This window comes from Rhodnius prolixus, unplaced genomic scaffold (assembly GCF_049639745.1).
Source record: "Rhodnius prolixus isolate KJV_2025 unplaced genomic scaffold, Rpr scaffold_7, whole genome shotgun sequence".
Lineage (NCBI taxonomy): Eukaryota > Metazoa > Arthropoda > Insecta > Hemiptera > Reduviidae > Rhodnius > Rhodnius prolixus.
Window position 1 is genome coordinate 38,507,897 of NW_027411582.1, and position 24,885 is coordinate 38,532,781.

General features: G+C 35.1%; 1 protein-coding gene across 1 annotated transcript in view; it reads right to left on the bottom strand.

Moving 5' to 3' along the window:
- Positions 1-2,363: 2,363 nt before the first annotated feature.
- LOC141447601 (uncharacterized) overlaps positions 2,364-24,885 on the bottom strand; it is a 236,362-nt gene continuing 213,840 nt past the window's right edge. The window contains exon 4 of the mRNA XM_074115314.1: positions 2,364-14,608. Within this exon, the coding sequence (XP_073971415.1) occupies positions 14,460-14,608 (149 nt within the window). The 3' untranslated portion in view covers positions 2,364-14,459. The remainder of the gene's footprint in view (positions 14,609-24,885) is intronic.

Here is a 24,885-nt window from a genome sequence, read left to right on the forward strand (position 1 = left end):
GCTTTCTAGATGCCGCAGATAGTTCTAATAAGCTTTTTAGAAGCCGCAGATAGTTCTAATAAGCTTTCTAGAAGCCGCAGATAGTTCTAATAAGCTTTCTAGAAGCCGCAGATAGTTCTAATAAGCTTTCTAGAAGCCGCAGATAGTTCTAATAAGCTTTCTAGATGCCGCAGATAGTTCTAATAAACTCTAGATGCCAAAACATGATTTGTGAGCATTTAGAAGCGGCAGACTGTCTAGGAAAGTAAGTAACTAACTTCTCCTAGGCCCCACAGTTCTTCTGCTACTATGTCTAGGGGGCTTTCAACGAAGTCTGTCTATTACTGTACCAGCAAAATTGAGGGCTAGCATCTTCAGGATGTTGGTCAATAATGCCTAGAGTAGCTAATGTAGTTTGGAATGTAATTCCAGTTTTATAAGTTATGGTCAAGATATTGCTGACATCGGGATTCACACGCAGCAGCCGAGAGAAGATCTTTTGTTATAACAAGTCGCCCACAACATAAACAATATAAAAGAAATTGCAGCTACACCTCTGACGCTCCACAACAACTCATTAGTAAACACTAGGTCACTTCCGGCGGTTCTCCGGTCATATTTAGTACCTTTAGTAGAGTCTGCTCTGTTGTTTTGATCAATTAATTAAGTCAAATATATTCTTGTAATTTCAATTGTTTTTTTAAAAACAGTTTTTTCTCAACGAAAAACATAACTTATATGTTTTATCTTTCAACACCACCATCTAAAATCTTAAGCGATCAGCAGAAGATTGTCTCTCATTTTTACCAGAAGATCGCCTTCAGATCTTGATTTTCTTTTATCTTCCACGACTATAGTATATATCTGAACCATCGATTATTCAGTCATTTACCAATTAAATAACCTACAAAAAAAAATTGATCGATTCTTTTAAAAGTATTTTTTTGTTTTCACTTCAGAAAGAGATAAAGATGAATAAGATTATTTGTATAAAATAGTTACAAAAAAAAAAAAAGTTACAAATTGAGACCCATCATATAAAACTTATTTTATTAATAAATGGAATAACAGTGAATAATTAAAAAAGTTTGTTTTATAATTCCATTGATTTTTTTAATATTAAATTTAAAAAGCTCTAGCAAAGATTCAGTGTAATAATATTTTATAATTACAATTAATACTACAGGCGGTTTAGTTCATTAAAAAAGAAAAAAGATTTGTGAAAAAGAAAAAGAACTGTATTAATTCGTAACTTTGTTGATTATTTATTTCTAGCGCCTGTTGCAAGATGATTGATTGCAATGTTTCTTTATTGACTCATTTTGTAAGTTTCTCGTAAATCGAAAAAAAAATCGGAAATGTTCATTTTTAGGCATTTTTTCATGTGAATATTTTCCATCAAACTAGAAAAGCATTTTCCTTTTATTACTTTTAAACTAATGTAGTTTATTTTTTTTATAATATGAACTTTTACTTCTATTTCAGTTTAATGCCTAAAAGTATGCTGCTGTTCAGGAAAACATTAATAATTTTTTTTTTTTTTTTTAATGTAAGCAATGAATACTTGATAAATTAACAAAGTTAAAGGATAACTCTTCGAATAACTAAATATGGAATGTGCTTTATTTTTATTTTGGAGGGGGGGAGAATTATCAGTCAGCTAAAAGAATTATCAGTCAGCTAACAGAATTATCAGTCAGCTGACAGAATTATCAGTCAGCTAACAGAATTATCAGTTAGCTAACAGAATTATCAGTCAGCTGACAGAATTATCAGTCAGCTAACAGAATTATCAGTCAGCTAACAGAATTATCAGTCAGCTAACAGAATTATCAGTCAGCTAACAGAATTATCAGTCAGCTAACAGAATTATCAGTTAGCTAACAGAATTATCAGTCAGCTAACAGAATTATCAGTCAGCTAACAGAATTATCAGTCAACTGACAGAATTATCCTTTACCAAGAACTTTTGATATCACCTACCCCATTCCTCAAAGACTATCAAACTGTGGGGGGTTCTTCTAAATTATCACTGCACTGTAGTCTCAAGAGGATATCTCTCATTCCTGGGCTTTATCCCGGACATTTTCTTGGAAGATCTCCTAATTTCTCATTTCTCTCTTCTTTCTCGACATTTGCTTTTCCTCGTGGATCTTCTCCTGAACTGTTTACATCTTTTGGTCACATTTGGGCGTCTTATTTTCAGCTTGGTTGCCCTTATAGGGAGGATATACTCTGCTTGTGTATTAGAAATTTTCAGTTTTTAGCTTCTTTGAAGACCTCTGGAATCTACCATAAACTGGCTGCCCAATATTTCCTTGAACCGCTTCTCGGTTCCATTTCTTTACTTCCCTTTCCTTTCTTCAAAAATTTTGAAATCACAGGACTGACTTCACTTCGTTTTCTCGTAACTTAATGCCCCTAGAAGAGCATTCTCCTTCGCTTCATTCATCACAATCATCAACTTCAAGAGATCTTCTTATCTTCAGCTAACAGTTAACCAGTTGTTAGCTGAAGCAGATTAAAATTCCTATCCCCTCATTCCTTCTGTTCCATGTTGCACTTGACATTTTTCTTTGCTACATCTTGTATTTTTCTGTAACCAGTTACACCATTTAATGCTGCAGCATTCTCAGCTTCTAACGAATTAGTTGGATAACAAGCAACAGTCGTTTTCCTCTTTCCTGTTTCCCCCCAACATCTTCCTTGCTTCCTTCAGGAGCTCCAACTTTCTTATAATTGACCACAAATGTCCACATTTCTTGACAATCTTTCCGAGAACTCAGTACCCTATCTTTCTACCTTCTGTTCCGTTCTTCTTCGTATCGACCAAGATCTTAGATGTCCAGCCATTTTTTTTCTCTTTCCCGAATCCTGCATATTCCTGGATATTCCTAACTAATTTTCACAAGGTACGGTTCCACCCTGATGGCAACATTTCTTCGTCCACTTCCTGATTTCTAAAATCTTCTTTTTCATTTCGTACTACCCAAAATATCCAAGAATAGTTGGTTTTCTTACTGTTTTATCTTTTCAAAAAAACTAAAATAAAATGATCTTCAAGGGAAAGAAAATCAATGTTAATCTCACGATAGTTTACTGAAGTTTCGTTAAAATTCACGTCTTTCAGTTTTCATCCCAATTTGACCTTGATCTTCAAAGTTTTCTCAAGGCATACAAAGAAAAACCGAAATAAATCCAAGCACATTTATCTCTAAATATTTAGGAATTAAACTTATAATAACCAATAATTTAGTTGTTTTTTCCAAACATATAATCAACAAAAAAAAAATTTTTACATAAAATATGTTTTATATATTTTTTTTAAGCTAACTTTTTGTTCTTTTTGAGTTTATATTTATTTATTTTAGCCAGAAAAATAAAGTATAAAAAAAAAAGAAGAAGTTTATAAAATCTTTCTTTTTATATTAGTATTATTAGTTATTTATTTTTTTTATAAATAGAGGCTAAATATTTAGAATTTATTTCAATAATTTACTGTAATTTATACATATATATAATGTAGATGATTCTTTTTATATATTTATTTATTTGCGATATAAATTCAATATTTTTACTTACTACAAATATATATATATAAATATATATATATTTCTGTATATATATATAATAAATAATTCGACAACCTTCTCTTTTTATATATTATATACTGTCCTTAATCATTTTCTTTTGTTTCATTTTTGATATCAAATTTCTCACTTTAGATTTTTCTTGTTTTTCATTTCCATTTTCTTTTTTTACGTCACCATTTATTTATTCTAATATATGTAAGCCTATTTGTGGTTTATTAATTAAATAAAGAAAGAAAGAAAAAGACGTTAATATGTACAAACAGATTACAAAAAAAATTGAATTACTTTATATTTCTATATTATTATTTCAAAATAATACTCATTGTTTAATTTCACTAAAATAAAGGGCAAAAAATTTAATAAAGGATAGTTTAGTAAGAACTTTGTGATTTAATTTTGCCTAAAATAGGAGCAATTTCACTTTTTCTTTTTTACTTTATTTTTATAATAATTTATTTTTTTTACATATATTTTTTTACTCTTAATTTATTACAACACTTAGGAACGTATTTTGAAAAACTGAAAAAATATACTATTTTTTCTCTTAATACACTTTTTTCTTTATAATAAATAATAAAAAGAAGCATGCAATTATTTTTAAAAAAAAATTTTTAAGTAGGATTATCTGCATAATATATTATATATATATTTTTTTTTACGCACTATACACATTTTTTATTTAATTTTAAATTAATAAGAAAAATTAAAAAATATGAAAAACTGTATTATCTATGATAATTAAAACTATCTAAATTAATAACTACAAACTAAAAAGCCATTTTCTTTTTCTTTTTTAAATGTAAATTAGTTTATTAATTAATTATTACACACACACACACACATGTATGTGTTAAAATTAAAAATTATAAAAATCGTCAAAAGACTTCTTGTTTTAGTATATGGTTTTGTCAGGTAGAGAGCATTTTGAACATATGATTGCTTTTTTAATTTAAACAGCTGATCCAAGGGTATTAATTTTTTTTTTTAATTTAATTTTATAAATATAACAATATAAACAATAGTTTTACTGACATTCCGCTGATCATTCAACAGAGTGGGGATCTGATTCCTGCGAACTGTAACTGATTATCTTCCTCTCTCTCTCGCTCATTCTATCTCTTTCTCTCTTCTCTTCTCACAGACACATTTACGCATGATATACTTTAATTACAGATGCCCAAAAATTTTCTGTTACCGGAAACTTTTAACGCCCCATAATACGAGGTCATTAAGTCACCAGAGGATTAGGGCTGTACATTCATGGTGGATAACTAGTGGGTAACTTTTATAGGTATATATTAAGGCCTAAAGACCCTATTTTAGGTCATACAATTAGACAGTGTGAATCTATTAAACCGTTGAAGGGCCTATAGTCTGAGATAGGGCCAATGAGAAAATAATGACTAGAGATTATTCTTTACTTTCTGTACTATTCTTGACTTCCTGTACTATTAAAAGAAAAATCAATTCTTTCAATCCCCCTTCCCCCCCCAAAAGCTGCAGGGCACTAACAGTGTAACAGAATCGATCCAAAAATCGAGGTATTCCCCCCTTTTAAAAGAGATTGCTTAGCCGTTTACTGAAGGAAACAAATCATCTTGACTTTAAGCCAGATGAGGATAGAATTTCTAAGGCGTTCTGTTCTAGGACAAGTTAACAATGACACTTTTTGAAATTATCTTAAAACAACAAGACAAGTGCTGAAGGAAACAAATCATCTTGACTTTAAGCCAGATGAGGATAGTATTTCTAAGGCGTTCTGTTCTAGGACAAGTTAACAATGACACATTTTGAAATTATCTTAAAACAACAAGACAAGTGCTGAAGGAAACAAATCATCTTGACTTTAGCCAGATGAGGATAGAATTTCTAAGGCGTTCTGTTCTAGGACAAGTTAACAATGACACATTTTGAAATTATCTTAAAACAACAAGACAAGTGCTGAAGGAAACAAATCATCTTGACTTTAATCAGATGAGGATAGAATTTCTAAGGCGTTCTGTTCTAGGACAAGTTAACAATGACACATTTTGAAATTATCTTAAAACAACAAGACAAGTGCTGAAGGAAACAAATCATCTTGACTTTAATCAGATGAGGATAGAATTTCTTAGGTGTTCTGATTTAGGACAAGTTAACAATGACACATTTTGAAATTATCTTAAAACAACAAGACAAGTGCTGAAGGAAACAAATCATCTTGACTTTAATCAGATGAGGATAGAATTTCTAAGGCGTTCTGTTCTAGGACAAGTTAACAATGACACTTTTTGAAATTATCTTAAAACAACAAGACAAGTGCTGAAGGAAACAAATCATCTTGACTTTAATCAGATGAGGATAGAATTTCTAAGGCGTTCTGTTCTAGGACAAGTTAACAATGACACATTTTGAAATTATCTTAAAACAACAAGACAAGTGCTGAAGGAAACAAATCATCTTGACTTTAATCAGATGAGGATAGAATTTCTTAGGTGTTCTGATTTAGGACAAGTTAACAATGACACATTTTGAAATTATCTTAAAACAACAAGACAAGTGCTGAAGGAAACAAATCATCTTGACTTTAATCAGATGAGGATAGAATTTCTAAGGCGTTCTGTTCTAGGACAAGTTAACAATGACACTTTTTGAAATTATCTTAAAACAACAAGACAAGTGCTGAAGGAAACAAATCATCTTGACTTTAGCCAGATGAGGATAGTATTTCTAAGGCGTTCTGTTCTAGGACAAGTTAACAATGACACATTTTGAAATTATCTTAAAACAACAAGACAAGTGCTGAAGGAAACAAATCATCTTGACTTTAGCCAGATGAGGATAGAATTTCTTAGGTGTTCTATTCTAGGACAAGTTAACAATGACACATTTTGAAATTATCTTAGGACGAAGATTCAGAACGAGCGATAAGCTTCCTTAATCTGTTATTTCGGAGCAATGAAACAAGGTCCGTTTTTTAAAATTAATTAACATTTGCATAATCATTAAAATCCATTTCTTAATTATTAAAGAAGACATCGGATATTATCATTATTTTTTTCAACAATATTTCATTAACCTAAAATCCACTTAGTAATTATTAATTACTTAATCACTATACCCGTTTTGTATATTAATTTTTAATTCGATTAAACAAAAAAAAAAAAAAAATTAAAAGAGTTTACTTAAATAAATCGATTTTGTTTTAATGTTAAACCAAATAAACAGAAAAATCGAAATGAACTGTCGATAAAAATATTAAACACACTTACATTTTGTACAGAGTTCGATTATCGATCTCAATAACTATCACACTGGCGCTTTTTTTTTTGTTAAAAAAATTATTTCTTAACAGGTTTTCCTTTTTTTACTGCTAAAGGAAAAATGAGTTCGATACACTTAAAAGAGAAAGAAAATAGAATGAATTTTCCTTTTTAGGTGAACTGAGATAACCTTTTTTTCTTTCATCTTTGGAATGAAATTAACCAATAGAAATAGAATGATTATATTTTGTTCGGCGATTTATATATTTATCTTAGAACTTATCTTGGACTAAAGACGTTAAAATTTAAATTTTCCTTAAGAATTTATTTGGAAGATTTTTTGTGTTTATTTAAGTTATTCTTATTAATAATACAAAAGTAATTATTTATTTATTTATTTTAATGTTAACCTTTTCTTAAACTTTACATTATATTATTCCTTTAATAGTATTATTATTCCTTTAAAATAATTGACATGTAATTTTCTCGCTATTGTTTTCTGTACTTATGAAGTCCATCATGATTTACAGGGTGTTAATTGAACTCCATGAATAAGTGGGCACAACATCGTGTTCAAAGTACTTATCCAGGATCTGTCTATCTAAGAGACCTGGATTGCATAGATCATTGATTTTGCTTCAATATTTTTGTTGTTAATAGGATGACGATATAAATATATTCAGGTTATTAATTTTTCTTTCAACATGAGCTAGAAAATTAGATGGCAATTATTTTCTAGAAATAAAAATTCTTAAAACTAAATATTTCTTAATTTATAGTATACACTTGAAGGTACTCTAATAAATAATCTTGAAACGAAAGGACTGTTTGTGCCTTTAGGGGATGTTGAAGGTTGAAGGCTGCATTAGGTGAAGGGAGCCGTGAATGGAGGTGCAACTTAAGACCCTGGAGGTTTTCGTCAGCAGGGAAGAGAATAACGTGTCAAGCTGCTACTCCAGCAATGTCCCACTGGATGAGAGGCTAATATATACGGGAATCAGAAAGGTCATCGCCTGACAAGGTGGCGACATAATAGATCGACTGGGATGTAACCACGTTTTGTACTAAATATCTATCGTATCTCCGCAGGTGCCCAGAAGTTAACCTTTTATTCTACAGCAGCTGGACTAAACTTGCCCAGCGTTCTCTGGAGAAGTTTCTCCCAAATTAGTGAAACCCTACATTGCCATTAAAAAAAAAAAAAAACACACGGTAACTATCCCTAAGCTTTACAGGGCATTTCTAGAGGAGTCTGGCACTTAGGGATAAGATTTACCCCCTTGATAAGCGTCAGAAGGCCTTGCCCGTCTGTTTCGCTACGGAAATTCCGCTATCTTGCGGACGTTGCTGGCTTTGGGGGATATAATATAGTTACTTCCTTTTTCAGTCGACCTTTCACAGGCTGTGTGTTTGCCTCGTTTTTTTTTGGATAATGGCCGATTTCCTGTTCTATTCTACTGTTCTATTTGATGACCAAAGAAATGAAGCAAGCTTTGCGGGCCAAACAGCATGCCTCAGACTATTCTCAGCTTAATGTTAATACTAGGATTACTATTGGATGGTTTCTGGTACAGATATACCTCATCAGCTTCCCTTTCATGCTGATCAAAGCTTTGGACCTTCATCTAGGAACACAGCTGTAGATTAGGGCGTAACTCTTATTTGAGCAAACCCAATTCAGAAAACTTGTAGCTTGCTTAAAACAACCTTGAAAATGGGCCATATCTCTAAGCACGGAAGTGCGCTTTAATCTAAGCTAAAATGCCTCTGAATTCAGCACCAATGCATGAACATATCTCGAGATTTTGTCCTCAGTAATCTACTTCTTTTGTTTTGGTACAGTTAAGAAGTAGGTCAAGAGCAATCTCTCTCTCTATTACAACAACTTTTGTCATAAATATCCGGAGTATTTACTGAACGATTTATTTCCGGTTTAACCGTCTTAAACGTAAATCTATTTTCTATTGTTCTATTGAAATTTACGGTCTGTAAAGTGTGGTATATAAAAAAGAAAAAAAAAAAATCAACTCTGGTAAACTTTTATCCTAAAAATAAGCCTTATCTCTTAGCTTAACCTACTTAAAGTTAGTTTAAGATTCTATGAAATGTCAAATATCTTATAAATCTACTTATTTTAAAAACTTATCCACACAATCTAACAAGATATTAATGAAAGACTTTGTGTGCTTTTTTTTCTTCAAATTAATTTCTTACTTCTTCCGTTTTCCCCCCTTTAAAGAGCTCACGGGTAACTATTTTTTTTTTTGGAATCGAATACGTGGATCGGGCTGATCTTGAAATCGATATTGACACCGAAACAAGAGAGCAATGGGCCTCATGATTCTTTTGGCTCTTATGCATGAAAGCTCTTTAACTTTAAAAGCTCCACTCTACTCATTACTGATAATTATTAGAATTAACTCTTTCCATTTACTCTAATAACTTTTCATTTTTAGACCTAAATTAATACACTAAAAATCGTTCGCTCGATCTTTTTGTTCTTTAAATGATAATATAATTTCAAAATGTTACTTTTAAATTTCTTATTTACCGCTTTATTTTAATGGCTGATTAATGGGTGCCAATAATCTTAGAAGTTGACGCGCTAGAAATTAAATAAACAGGCACAAAGCTGGAAAATTCCTGCATAAATGAGAAAAAAAAAATCTGGATTCAAGGAATTGTGTGATTTAGCCAAAATTAAATGGAGTACGATGGTATTTAATTGAACAGGAGATCATGAAATAAATGATCAATTGAGTCAGCGATTGATTAAGACTAGCATAATCAATTGGAAAACTGTGGAGTGAAGCCATCAAGAAAGGCTGTGGAGTCCCAGAACAGATCGGGAATCCGAGGCCGGGTTGTCATCCATTTTAGGTCTATAGATAACACCAATTAGTTTAAATGAAGCTCCATCTACATCACCGCTTAGTTTTTTGACTGCATCAAACTCTACATAAGTAGTTAAAACGCAAGAACTCGCTGAACAATATTTATGGGGTTACTGGAATGGAAGTGGGCAGAGATTCAGCTGGAGCAGGATGTAGTGTGTGAGAGAGAAAGAGAGATCTAAAGAAAAAAGGAGACAGTGGTAGCAAGTGGGGAGGTGGAGGAGAGACAGATTGCCCGAGGGAGTCGAGCTGGCAGCTATATATTGAATTCCCACCCATTGTGGGAACCTGGATCCATCCACCATCCCATCATTGCTGTCCCCGTTACTACTTATTCCAGGCCAAAGGACGATAGCTGAGCGTTTCTACACAATTCACCTTCATGCATGGGCCATATTTCTTGATCTGATCCATTTCTTTAATAATATACCATATTGATCCGGTTTGCTTTCACAAGACTACAAGATACAGAAAATGGAGCTAAAATTTAAACAAAACAATGATCCCAAAACCACCGGCGGCCATTAGAAAATCCCCATCCATTTTTCCTCCCTTCCTCTCTTCATCATCCTGAATTATTTGCATTATCCTTGTTGTATGGGGGAAAGCTTTGAACAAAGAGGAAAAAAACAAGACTAAATACTCCTGGAGCCAAAGAACTAAAGGATTCTGCCAAATTACCCGTAAACAATTAGAACTTGCAATCTTCAGTAAATTACTTGGACTTCTCCACTTCTCCAGCCTCAGTTAAAAGTAAGTGATTCTAATTAAAGACCTAGATAATAGTAGTGACTTTCAAATTTACTTGATGGTTAGAGAGTGGTAGTATTTAGTACTTGTGCGCCGCTTTGTAGAGCAGTTTCCAGCCTTTTCTAAAACTAGGATTCCTCGGTCTTCGGGAGGTTAAATGTTTCCCCTTTCTGGAGATTTGTGACATCCGCCAATCTTTACGAACTCTCTTTAGGTTTATTCAGTGCAATGAGGCGATTCGAGTTGCCATGCTTTCTAGTTTCCTGCAGTTACGTTATTAGTCTATAGTATTGGGTATCTGGCAATTTTTGGCCCAGGATTTGTGGGTTTTGAAACCCCGGTGCCTCTTATGGGGTGACGGGTGGGCTGGGAACAGTTTTGGATTGCCTGCGTTCCTTTCTGCCATCCTGGTGGGACAACTCTTTGTCACAATCTCATCTAGTAGATTATTTGATAAATACACATTGAGAGAAAAATATATAATTTTTTTTGCAACCAGTTCAATAAATTGCAAGATTTCTCTTCGATTTGATTTTTTTTTTTAAATTTTAATTTATTTGTTAAGTTAGACCAGCGCTAGATACACTATTAGTAACAATGGACAATAACTGATACCACTACAAAGTCCACTAATTGAGGGGAGAAGTTACCCACCCAGTGATAACACTCCATAAGTCGTCTCCCAGGATTAGCTACTCTCTTCAGAAGAGAGAAAATCGCGAGGCCATTGGCTGGATTTTAATCGTCTGGAAGGATGATGTGGATGGTGATGAGATGATAAATGGCGGACAAGAGGATTGTAGAATGAGAGTGATGAAGTTCAGATGAAAAACTTTTATAGCGAGTTCGAGGTAACCTGGACCTACAAAACAGAATTTCCCAGGTCTGCGGTGGATAGTTAGATTTGAAACGTAAAATGGAGCCGTTAACGATGCTGCGGAGAATTTTAGACTGAAGCGATTGAATTCTGTGAAGATTGGAGCGTTTCGTTGAACCCGCACAATTCAATACCAGTACATCCAGGCGGGTAATTGAATTTAATTACAAAATTTGCAAAACATTATAATCAATTCATAATAGAAAGTTGATACCATAAACGTCAGATAAATGCCTGAAATGATAGGTGAATGTTAAAATAAATTAATAATGTGTTTATTGATAATTATATCGAACAAACTGGGAGAACATTTAAGACTCGAATATAAAGAACACCAAAAAGCATCCCAGTTTGTATAGGGCCATAAAAAACCATATAAGACCCCCCATTTGGCTGCTGTGCAATTTGAAGCACGATACACTTCATCCCCAACCCTCCAATCTGACTTATGACAGGACTTTTCTGTCTTCACCATTCATTGCAGAAAAGTGCATCCATAAACTAGAATTAAATAACAAATAATTCCTTAGGACTTGCAAAGTTTGATTAAATTTCCTTAAAATTGTTCCATCCCTTTACGACCGAAAGTGAACCATATGCGCAGACGGATTGCGTGCTACTCGAACTGGATTCCTTTAATATGGGACAGAATTTAATACAGTATATAAAATAAAAGAAATGAAATGTGGGCGTTTTTACTATGGCATGAAAATGTTTTTATGCCATTTTTTCAAAGATTTTTTTATTTTTATTAAGGAATAAACTTGACCTAATATTCCCTAATATGGGATCTATAAATTTTTATTTTATAATTAACAGCTGGTTATTTTAAGTGTCTTCTTTTTTAAAAAAGGTATAAAACGAGGTTTTGAAATGTGAACGTTTTTTTATCCTCGTTTTTTCTTTTTTTTTAAATTTCACGATGGTGAAAATGGGGCTACCCATTTTTTTTTTTTTTTAGGAGATTTTGGGGAGATTTCATTGCGTATTGTATCGCTATTTGTACCCTCCATGCAGCCTCATGTATGGAATTTCAATTCCATAAGTTTAGGAGTCGGTCTAAAATGTCAGACTAAAAAAAATAATTAACATTCAGAGATTGAGTTTTATTTTATTTTTTTTAAAATGATTTTAGGCACGTCAACATCTAAGGTTGTTGGCGCCCGGAGCTTTTTTCCGTGCACTGCCGGCCTCCGGACAGTGTTCTCTCGTTACAGACAACACTGTCCATCCACTAGGACAGTGGAGCTATAAGAAGCTCACTAGAAAGAGAAAATCTAAGGGTCAGCAGCTGAATTCGAACCCGGGACCTCCGCTTGGGAGTCCAGTACGCTAACCGCATAGCTAATCCCTTCTTGTTATTTTTATGTTTTGTTCAGATTGTAGTCCGAGTTTTTATGTTCACTCAAAACAGCTGGAATGGTATAGTCAGGTGATTGAGAATCAATATGGTGGAATCAATGTCACGATTTTTATTTCTTTCAGGTTGAATCATGAATGTTCCAGATACTGGACTTGATATTTGGCGTTCACTGATTCACGTGGGTTAGTTATGGCGTAGGGGGGGGGGCAGTATCGCCTGCATATCACCTCAAAGCGACTTCCTTAATCGCGATTTTGGCCTTACAGGTCTCTAGGTTGTTGTTGTTACCTTCCAAACTGTTTGGGCTTAGCTGAACTCCTCTCAGACCAAACTTCAGCTCGTCTTCACAACTCGTTTTACCTTTTAAAACAAACGATCCATCCTATGAATGAACACCGGACTTTTGGTAGCAATATTAGATTCTGGATAGTTAAGTCTTGAACCCATCCAAGGCTGCCATTCAAACCTGCTTCTTCTTTTTTTTGGGGGGGGGGAATCAAAGCCTCAACTCTAATGTAAAGGGAGAGCATTTAATTTGTAAATAATAATTGAATAATTAGTAGAAAAAATTGCAATTGTTAAGTTAAACTGCTGACGGCACGGCTGGTAGCGGCCGAGAGCAATGTACCGCGTGAGAGAGAGAGAGAGAGAGAATAGCGAGCGCGTGGAGTATAGTGTATAGACACCGGCAGAGTTAGTTAGAGTGTGTGAGAGGAAACAAGTGTTATGCGTTTGATGGGATTGTTTTGCTGTGAGTATTGAACATAAATTTTTACGCATTGCTTCCGGCCGGGGCTAACTGTTGCCGTAGTGATGGAGGAGTACATTTGCTATAGTGTAGATTAACAAAAGAGAAACGATAGTATTAATAATAATAATAATAATAATAATATTAATAATAATAATAATAATGTCTGAGAATAAGGGCCCAACTTTATTGATTTAAATTGTAATTTGCCTATTTAATCTTAATTTTATGTTGTCTTATAGTTTGTTCAGTTTCCTTTATATTTCTATTACTAACTACTTAATGAAAGTTTCTTTTTACTTATTCTGTTTTCGGAAGTATTAGTTATGTTGTAATAATGAGCTCAACTCCTTGTATGTGATTGTCTAATTGGTGTATTGGGGGCGAAAATTAAATTAGTGTATTCATAGCCTGACGAGTTATTTGTACCCCCTGCTGAGCGAGCGAAATTCCCCGTGCCCTGATCGCCCTTACCGGCGCTCGGTCACACTAAGTTATGCCTACTTCTTAGGGCTCTCTTAGGGCTCAATTCTAGGTTGATTGTCAAAATTTAGTTTTTTTTTTATTTTACGGGTGGTCTTTATACTTGAGAATTTAATTTTGAATTGGAATTTGAAAGTACTTTGAGAATAATTAATGTTCTCTTTTGTTCTGAGCTTATTCTGCTAAATTGCCCCTGTGATCTGATGCCCTCAAGATTGCGTATAGCCTGACAAAACCATATTTAATCCCTAAGAAGTTAAAGCGTGTAAATTGTATTTATGGCAGCCATAATAACAGGGCTGCCATTTTTTTTTTATTTATGAACTTTTCTTTCTACATTTAGTGTTCTTATTTTTACTGATTTTTCCATTTAGTTTTCTTGGATTTTCTTTTCTTTAAATGAAGTGAGGCGTTCAAATGTTTAAATATATTTTTTTGTCACCCCCCTCTCCTACTTCTCTTTTTTTTTAAATAATATTTCTGAGCGCCCCACCTCATTTTTATACTTAATTTTTAATTAATTAAAATTTTTAATAGAAATTATCAAAGATGAACACTTGCCCAAGTAGAGTTGTGAACACCGTCGCTACGGCAACCAAGGTTGGGGTGGTTGTCACTTTGATTGAAAGATTACATCCGTCTTCCGAACAACAGAATACCTTAGTGCCCCAGGATTCTCCTGGAAAAGAACAGATAGACAAAGAAGAAATTAATTAAAGAAACTGAAGGAACGAAGCGCTGAGTAATCAGAAGGTAGAAAGACAAAAAAAAAAAAAATATCAGGAAATATTGAAGAATAACAAGGAGTACGTGATATACGCTGAACTTGGCAGATCATCCTGGAAACTGGAATGGGGTTTACTGGAGAATAGAAGAATGAGAAGAGGAAATCTACATTTTAATGGTACGAGATGGGATCTTTTGTTTCAACGCACAGAATATTTTCAGCGAACTTCTACTTCCGGCGGAAAATTTAGCAAAATACTTCCTCCTAAACAAAATGTAGAAAACACTGAGCTGAAACCTGTAAAAATAAAAAAAAAAAATAGGTGCGATTTCAGCCTTTAAAAAAGAAGGAATCAGACACAGATCGGTGGCGTTTTGATGAGAGGGGGTACACCATTTTGTAGTCACGCCCATCACTAGTTCCACAGATAATTACCTTTACGATTGGAGGGAATGACCATAATGGGACCACTGTTGTTGGTTGCTATTAACGTTGTTATCGCTGGAAGCCAGCACCTACTGGTTACTTTTGTCTTTAATGTTTTCCATTTCCTGTTATTGACCTATATTCCGTCCGTCCGTCCGTTTGGGTGTAAGTACGATTTAAAGATAAGTGCGTTCCTTTTTAAACATCACCCTTCTTCCGCTTTTCCACCCTCTCAGTTGGTCGAATTTTCAATGGTTGTGATCCATAGACAATAGTGTGAAAGACTCGCAACAATTCACCTGGTTTTAATCAAACTCTGCTCTTTTACTAAAATTTTAGTTGGCTTCTTCTTATAAGTACTGGTTTCAGTACAGGAAACATTTTTAGAAAAAAGGCATGACGTCAAAAGTTACCTCTTCAAGAGAAGAGTTTTAAAACTGTCCGGAAGTTTAGAAAAATAAACTAACAGGAAACTGCAGGTGCCATTCAGGAAATCCGCATTTTTCCGGTTTGGGCATTTCCTTCAAAGGACGAAGCTTTATCTTTTTAATACTCATTATTATTGTGTAAGTCATTTCATCAAAGAAAATATTAAAAAAAAAAAAGACCCAAGAAAACCCTTGGCAAATTAAAACTTTTCCGTTTCTTCTTCGACTGGACTTTCAAAGAAAGCCCTTATGAACGGAAGTACATCGAAATTTCCGCTCAAAATCTTTGAAAATAAGCACTTTCACTGGACCTTAAGGGACAAACACAGAACGATCATAAAACTGGAGCCCTTTAAAGTTGTTCCAGCCCTTCGTCACGTTCACCTAATTTCATCTTCTACTCATCATAAACTTAACTTGTATAGATTTACAAACGGAAATCATAAAACATCAAACGTGCCAATAAACATACTCCCTCACTACATACTTAAAACATTTAACAGCATTACCATAAAACATTGTCAATAAAATATATGCATGGTGTACGAGTATACTGATCCATTTTATTGCAAAACGTAAAAGGAAATTCTGTAATAAAACTTACAGGAGGAATAAAAAAATTACATTAGTTTCTTTCGTCTGTAAAATACATAATGTACTTTACTTAGTTACTGGGGGGGGCTTAGCTCAACTTAGTTTCCAGAATGGAGTCAAACTTTTCCTGATTAAATTTCCTAAACTTGAGAACGCAAATTACACTTTATAGTTTCTCTTAAAGATAAACCATTTTCCATTAAATGAAAATGAATATTTTATTATTTAAGAAACAGTTAAGTGTTTCCGGTTTAAAATCGACAGAAAATTCGAAATCTAGAGCGTTTGATTACAATGTAATCCTACCCAAGTAGGAGCCGGGTGTGGTCTAGTGGTCAAGAGTGTGGCTTCATATGTGGAAGGTACCCGGTTCGAATCCCGCGTGTGGCTACTTTTTATTTGTTAGAAAAAAATTGTTTACAGTAAAGTATGAGCTTCTGCCCCCGTCCAAGACACCTAATTGGTAGTTGGACGTTAAGCCCCGCCTGAATTACTTCACTTTAATCCTACTCAAGCGTTGAGTGTAATTAACTCAAAAAAAAATGAATTTGGATTGGCCATAGCGAACTCGTGTCTTTCTGGAAAAGGTGAATGTCTGGGGTACCATCGTAGACCAACTAATGGAAAATGAGGAATCAACAAAAACCATGGCAACGCAGAGCCCCAGCCTCTGGAGCGACTCTTCTAGAGACTTGCCCCTATGTTCGAGGGTTCCCTCAATGTGCGTAGTTGATTTTGACCAGTTAGACTCCTGCAAAAAAAGTTGATGGAACATGTTGGTACCTGCACATTCCAGTTGGATGAATGCCATCGTTCAAGGTTGATTTAGATACCTGGGTAGTTATCAGGTATTGCTCTCCACCATAAAGATTTCCCAGATACCCAGGAATAGAGTAGTGGGGTTTCGCCCAGTACCCAGGAAGGATCTGCGCAGTGCCCTGGCCTGAACCCAAATCTGCTGTGAACACACTCACAAGACTTCTTCTTACCACTACTACCACGAGGCTATCCACTATGGTTAGCCCAAATATATATATATGTATATACAATTAATCTGTCCTGTAATTTATGTTACAGGTCCCAGAATTTAATCAGGTTCAATCAGGAATCTAAATTCAATATGGTACCATGAAAATTGTTATCACTAAATTTGAGAAAAGTCGAAACATCTGCTTTGGGAGGGAATAACAATTTAGCAAGGTCTTTAATACTGGTGCTTCTTTTAATGGCCATTGTTCAAAGAGGATGTAAAAATTTACTTGAATAATTATTTATAAGAAGCTTTTTTTGACTAAGAGAAGGAGTAAGAAAGTCTCTGTGGAATACAAACTAGTCGAGAGTAGTAGTTAAAAGCTGAGAGCTTTGAAAAGTACGAGATTAGAGAATTACTAGGGAGGAGGGGTTTGGTGGAGCTTGACAGTGAGAACTTTACTCCGGGAACAGCGGTACTTAGCAGTGTTGCCTTGCTGTACAGCTGAAGTAGTGTTGGGAGTAAGGTTGGTAGCATTGCCACTAGTTTGCATATTAATCAACTAGCTGCGCTACAAACTGGGATGTCGTTAATTTATTAATGCGTCACACCTTGCCCTAACCTCCTCCACCCACCGCTCCCCCCTTCTTATACTTGAAAACTCATCATTTTCAAACAACTCTGATTCACTCGTTATTTACTAGACTCGCTTGGTTGGTGGTGGGGATAGAACTCCATTTTCTTTTTTTTTTTGCTTTCTCGTACGTAACTAAGAGAAAAGAATTACGATGAGAATTGTTGGAGTCATTTTCTGAGAAATTACTTCAATTAAGTTTCGGAACTTATTGTGGCGCTTTCTAGAGTCATCCAACCTGCACGGGAAGAAAGGGTTAAGTCCAGTTTATAGATGTTTCAGGAGAGCAACTTTAAAGTTTGAAACGTTACAGTTTCAGTGTTTAGTGAAATATGATTTTGTAATTTATACAGTGCATAGAATGGACCATTCTTTAGTGTTCCTTAAAAGTTCCTCAATCAAATATTTCTAAAAATGGAGGGGGGCCTCTGTGTTTATTTGTCTGTGCGTCCATTGTCCAGTTCCTTAGTATATCCCTCGAATCAGATTGTGAAAATAAGAATATAATGTATTACAGAGATTATATTTCACCATATAAACTCCATGCAACTCCCCTCGACAAAATTCTATACATCTGTGAGTCTAGTCCATCTATCATACAGGGCGTTCATGACTAATTGAGTTTCAGAAAATAATAATATTGCGTAAAAAGCTTTTATTTTGACTAAACTTTTTGTAAATTATAATATATACCTTTCATAATTAGCTTTCATAAAACCAGGCAAAAAAAAAATCAATACAACTTTTAGAAATGCACACCTGCAGGACTTCCACACTTTCTGTCCATGTTTTGGATGGGATTTCACCCGTTTTCTCTGTGTATACCATACATTCATCTGGTTATAACTCTCGAGACTAAAACCCATTACATTCAACTAAGTTGTCCCATCTGAAAGTTTGTGTGATGAACTACAGCAGCGTTTCCCAACCACTGATGGTACGCGAGTTACTGGTTGGTGGTACGCGAAAAATAATCTGTAATGGCGGACATAAAAAATATAAACTCAAATAAATAGAAACGTTTTTTCATATAAATCATACAAATTATTTTTAATTAATAATATTATACAGTAAAGTTGTTAATATGTAGTAGAGTAATAAGGTTGGTTTGTCTCAAGATATACGAGAAAATATAATAGCACATTTAACAGGATTAAAATAGTCTTTCAAGGAGTATTTTCCAAAAATATGTACGCAATTTTTAATTATTTAAAAAAAAGTTTTAAAACTAAGATCTTGCACTTGACAAAGTTTATAAAGTGAAGATGAACTTGGAACTCCTTTGTAACAGATATGTAATGGTTTTTGAGGAGAGAGATGTTGGTTGTAGATGTTGATGGATAAATAACACTTTAGTATCGGTATAAGATTTTATATATTTATATGACTGACTGCCAAGGACTGTATACTTTACACTACAAGAACAGAACAGACTGACTGACGTGGCTAAACGATGTGTACAACTCAAGTGTAAGACTTTTCACAGAATCACAGAATCTCTCTTTTGACTTTCCTCTCGTTCTTATATACATTCGCCGAGCGTCCCTTCTCTGTGTGCCGAGGGGGGCTGTCTCTCTCTCTCTGGCTAGAGTGGGTGAGTGGTGGGGTTTCACTACCCCTACGCTAGAGTGGATGAGTGGTGGGGTTTCACTACCAACAGACTGACTGACGTGGCTAAACGATGTGTACAACTCAAGTGTAAGACTTTTCACAGAATCACAGAATCTCCGAATCACAGAATCTCTCTTTTGACTTTCCTCTCGTTCTTATATACATTCGCCGAGCGTCCCTTCTCTGTGTGCCGAGGGGGCTGTCTCTCTCTCTCTGGCTAGAGTGGGTGAGTGGTGGGGTTTCACTACCCCTACGCTAGAGTGGATGAGTGGTGGGGTTTCACTACCAACAGACTGACTGACGTGGCTAAACGATGTGTACAACTCAAGTGTAAGACTTTTCACAGAATCACAGAATCTCCGAATCACAGAATCTCTCTTTTGACTTTCCTCTCGTTCTTATATACATTCGCCGAGCGTCCCTTCTCTGTGTGCCGAGGGGGCTGTCTCTCTCTCTCTGGCTAGAGTGGGTGAGTGGTGGGGTTTCACTACCCCTACGCTAGAGTGGATGAGTGGTGGGGTTTCACTACCCTTACAGATACATTGTATCTCTATACAAATGAAGATTATAATAATAATAAAATAACAAACTAGGGATAACAAATATCACGAAATACAATCATTTTTACCTAATTGGGACAATTTAACATGATGTACTACCAATTGGTACGCGAGCCAAAAAAGGTTGGGAAACGATGAACTACATAATTGTGCCAAACACTCATTTTCATCAAAATTGGATTTAACCCCTTTTTTCCGTGTAGTCTTCATATTAAATATCAGCTTTCCGCGATTTTCCGTTTTTGAGTTAATACTCACACACACACGCGGGTATTTCCGGTGAAATCTCAAAATCAGCACTAGAACTTCCCTTGCCAGTCGTGAAAGCGGAAGTCCTGTTAGCAGTGATACTTCTAGTCCAAGAAAGAGCTTCATACTTGGATTTCGTTCATTTCAAACTGTCCCAAATAGTATTTTACTATTTGTACCATCCATAAAACGGATATCAAATTGGATGAATTTGACATAACGGTAATTAATCTAAAGGCAGCAGTGAAATCATCTGTTATCTCGATAAAAAAAATACCCAGTTCTGTTGGCAACAGTGAGCTGTTAGCACAATATGTATTTTAGCGCAGTATTTTTAATGATTAATTACTGTTTACGTGAACCCAAACAGCTGACTGCGCTTATTTTTGTATTTACGTTTTGCTCCGCCACATCCCCACCCTAGTGTCCTAATTAGATGGTTATTAATTTTTTAGCGTAAGATTAATGATGCAATTTTGAATGAAATATAATTGGTCAGTTTCACCAAGTTTTTTTTCAGAGAGAGGATTATCGTCTGCTTGGGTTGCATACTTTTATCAAAAATTTGAAATATTCCTGTCCTAGATCCTGTGTTAATGCTATCTAGGTTTTGCCAATTCTGCACAATCGCTTTAACAGGAGGCACTAAATATGAAATAAAATCATTAAAGTCATTTGGGGGGGGGGGATTCACAAAAAATATAAAAATATCCATTTATTTGTTGGCAAAAAAAAGGCTTAACCTGAGAACTCTGACATCAGACGACTCCACAGCCTCCAGGATCTACTGAAATGGTACAGAGCTCTATCCAGGGGTAAAAGATATGTAAAAGATCAAATACCCCTCTCAGAGAACTCAACATTTTTTGGTACTTGTACAGATTTACGGACTAGAACTGCCAAGTAGTTCCAGAACTATTCGCATCCAAGACGCCGTACTCAGGATTCTGAGAGTAACTGTTAATACTCCCTTTTATTTAAACCAGGGGTCCCTTAAACTACGGCCCGCGGGCCACATGCGGTGCCCCCCTGAGGATATTTATCCGGGCCCCCGCCGCACTTCCGGAAGGAGCATCTCTTTCATTGGTGGTCAGTGAGATGGGAGCACTATATGTGGCGGTGCCGCAAAGCGTTGCGTCGCTCATGTACAGTACTACTTCCCATGACGCGGGATGCACGCGTCACGGCTCCGAAAACAGTGTAAAATAACAGCCAGAAGTAGGAAGAAAGGCAAAGCACACTATAACTAAACCGGACATTGACCATCTCATTAGCCAAAAAGCAGGTCCATAGTTCCCACAGGAATACTGGTTTGGAATTTACTGGATCTTTATTTGAAATATTCTATTTGTTCCCGTTTTTTTTTACTTTAAAATAGTTTGCTTTATAGTCCGGCCCTCCAACGGTCTGAGGGACAGTGAACCTGGGCCCCCTGAGTAAAAAGTTTGGGGGACCCCTGATTTAAACAATGAAACAATTTAACACACTATTTAACTAAGTAATTCCCTTCATAAAAAAGGGATAAGATCCGCTCGCCCTTTTTCAGCTTACTACAGATTTGCTTAGTGATAGGGCTTAAGGGACAACAAAAAAAAGCCATCGATGTCTATTTCGAGAAGTGTTAACAACGGGTAACTTCTCATGCTTACTGCATTTTTACTGCTCATTACTAATAATAAATTCAGATTTATGGAAGTTTTATCATGAAAATGGGGGAAAAATTAGTAATGCGGAACTTCCGGTAAAGGGACTTGCTTCTGGTCCGCACAGGAAGTTGAAAGTTGAAACTTCCTGCAATTAGACATTTTTAAATAGCGGAAGCTAACAAACACAAGTAGATCTTTTTTCTTTTTTTTTAAAGACCAAATTCTCAAGATTGCAACTCTAATTTAAAGGACATTTCCGGTGTGGAATCGATATAAATAATTGTGTATGATCGAAATAATCTGTGTTTGTCAGTAAGTAGGAGCTACTACAAAAAATAAAATAAAAGGAACTTTAAAACAGTTTTGGTTGTAGAAACAGACAAAATTTATGAATACTGGACAGAAGTGCAAAAAAAAGAAGAAATATCTGCATGTCCAGGAGCGCAGATACTCTAGAGCTCCAGCTTTAATTTGTCTTTGTCCAACACGCTTCAGAACTGCACCGCTATGAATTACAAATGATATACTAACTGGTCCGAGAGACACGCTTTACAGCCCTGTGTAACCGGATTGCATATCTTGTAAAACAAAAATATATAGGTTAACCTCAAAAAAAGAAAAAAATATGAGCAATAAAAAGTTTTATTTTTATGTAATCCTGTTCTTTTTATTTACTTTGTCTTTGCAACTAGCAACCGGAAATAGAACGATCGTGACAGTATATTTGAAAATCAGTGGATTTGACCGGAAGTGAATGTTCTAAAGTGCTCTGATTATCCAAATTAGTTAGAAGCGTATTAAAATTCATATATTAAAAATGTGGTTATCCTGACGTAGCAAGCGTTATTGTATCCCTAACCAGTTTCGGATATCCAGCCATCATCAGAGGTGTCTAATAAATTTGGAGTGGGGGATTTTGGCTTCACTTACATCACTGCCTCGTACTACACTTGCTTACTTGAATGAAGGAAGTGAAGTTGTTAACATAAGGGAAGTCGATATCTCTACACCAAACTTATTAAATACCTCAGGTGATGCATGTACGTAAGTCCGAAACCTGTCAGAGGTGCATACATGCGTGCTACTACAGATTTTTTTTTTTTTTTTTGCGTTTATTTATGCTAAAATCAGCTTGTAACAATGACAACCGAGTAACAAATGATAAGTAACGAGTGGAGAAGTTACCCAGTGGTAACACTACCAAATATTAGATGGTTAGTCACTCTCTTCACTGGAGAGGAGATCACGAGGCCACTGTCTTTTAAGGCGTCTTGCCCGGGTTGTCAGGAAGAGTTCTAGAAGAAAGATTTTTATCTAGAGGATTTATATGAGATTGCAGGTTGAAGTGGAGTTTTCTGTTTCTTGTTTTAGCAACTTGCGTGACAAAAGGAATGTTAAGGTCAGTGTGTATAGTCCAGGTTGGGAGACATAAAAAGAAGCGTGTACCATAGTTCGAAGTATTTTAGATTGTAGAGATTGAATCCTTTGGAGATTGGAGCGTTTGGTTGAACCCCACAGCTCTATTCCATACGCCCAGATGGGTTTCAAAATAGAAGTTTTGATCTATCGTCTAAGAGTCTTTTAAGTAGTCGATAGCGTCTGTTTAGTTCTGTTCTTTTAAGTCTAGTGTGAGGAAGTCAAAGATAAAATGAAATTATGCGATGTTAAAAAGTATTTTTATAATATCTTGTAAATTAATGGCAGTCATTTTTTTTTTTTTTAATAATTTAATAGTAATAAAAATAATACGTGAAAAAATAAGGAAAGAGATCAGCTGAGTGGTTAGCGTACTGGGTTCCAACGCGGAGATACCGGATTAGACTGACTTTAGCTGCTGGCTTTTAGATTTTCTGTTCCTTCCAATTCACTGCCCGAAGGCCGCCAATGCTCGGACAAAATGCTCCAGGCGCGCCTAATAACCTCAGATGTTGACGCGCCTTAAACAAAACAAAAAAAATATACGTAATACGCCGGAAATAAAACTCCCAAGTAGAGAATCTGGCGAGAAAAACAGTCAATTATTCGTACTTTCCTCACAGCTGTCTCTATCAGCAAATCTGACAGTAATCAATTTTAATTGTCGATTTTTCACCTAAATCTAGTGTTAATTATTTAAATGTAGTTTAAAAAGTTTTGTAAGATTTCAGAACGAATTTGGTAAGCAGCGAGCCAATCAAACAGCTAAGTTTTTGTGAAAGCAATTTCCTAAATTTTCCCCTAGAACAAAAGGGCACCAGCTTCTGAAATAGGCCCTCTTCTTTCCACAGGGTAAAGTTGATTAAGTTAGAGCCTCTTTGTCAGGTAGGCTTTACCTACTTGGGTGGGTGGCATAGTAAGCCTCTTTGGCTGCAGTCCCTTGGGAAACCGCCCCCTGTCTAATCTAGGAAAGGAATCGCTTGTTACCTGATAACTTAGGACCCAATAACGTCAGGAAGGTCAATTTAATACCCCAGTCCCCCCAACTATTGATGTAATCTGCTCCCTTTTTTATTTTAAGAAACGAGAATTCGGAAAAATTAAAGTAGTTATTCCGGTAATAAGCGGAAGTCATTGCGTATATCATAAGTCAGACTAAGAAGCGAAATATATCCGCAAAACAATTTTTGCATTTTAAATGCACAATCCGTATTATTACCATTTACGAATATGAGTTAATCTCTGGACAATCCTGATGAATTGCTAAGCTCCATGTATTTGATTTGATTTCAATTTATCTATTGTCTCAATTTGGTTTTCCCTTTACAAGTAATTTATCTTCTCCCACTTCTCTAATAAATCATAAAGCTCAGCTTAATTTATACATTTTTTGCTTGCTAAGTATTAATACAAAATAATTTCAGCTCGTTGGGAGATCGCTTCCGACTTTCCGTGACAAGTATAGCATCTACTTCCTGCAGTAATTCGGGCTTTTGCCTTCTCTTGAATTTCCATTTCGTGGAAGAAATGAAAACCAAACAGTTTTTCATTTTCACCGATAATATTCTTAGTAATTAGTTTAGTGGTCACCTGAGCTCGGAAAAGTGATTTTTTCTGATTTGTTACTGAGCTTGGCAAGCATAATTCTAAAACGGAAATCTCTGGAAAATTCAGATTGGATAAGAGGTTTCTGCG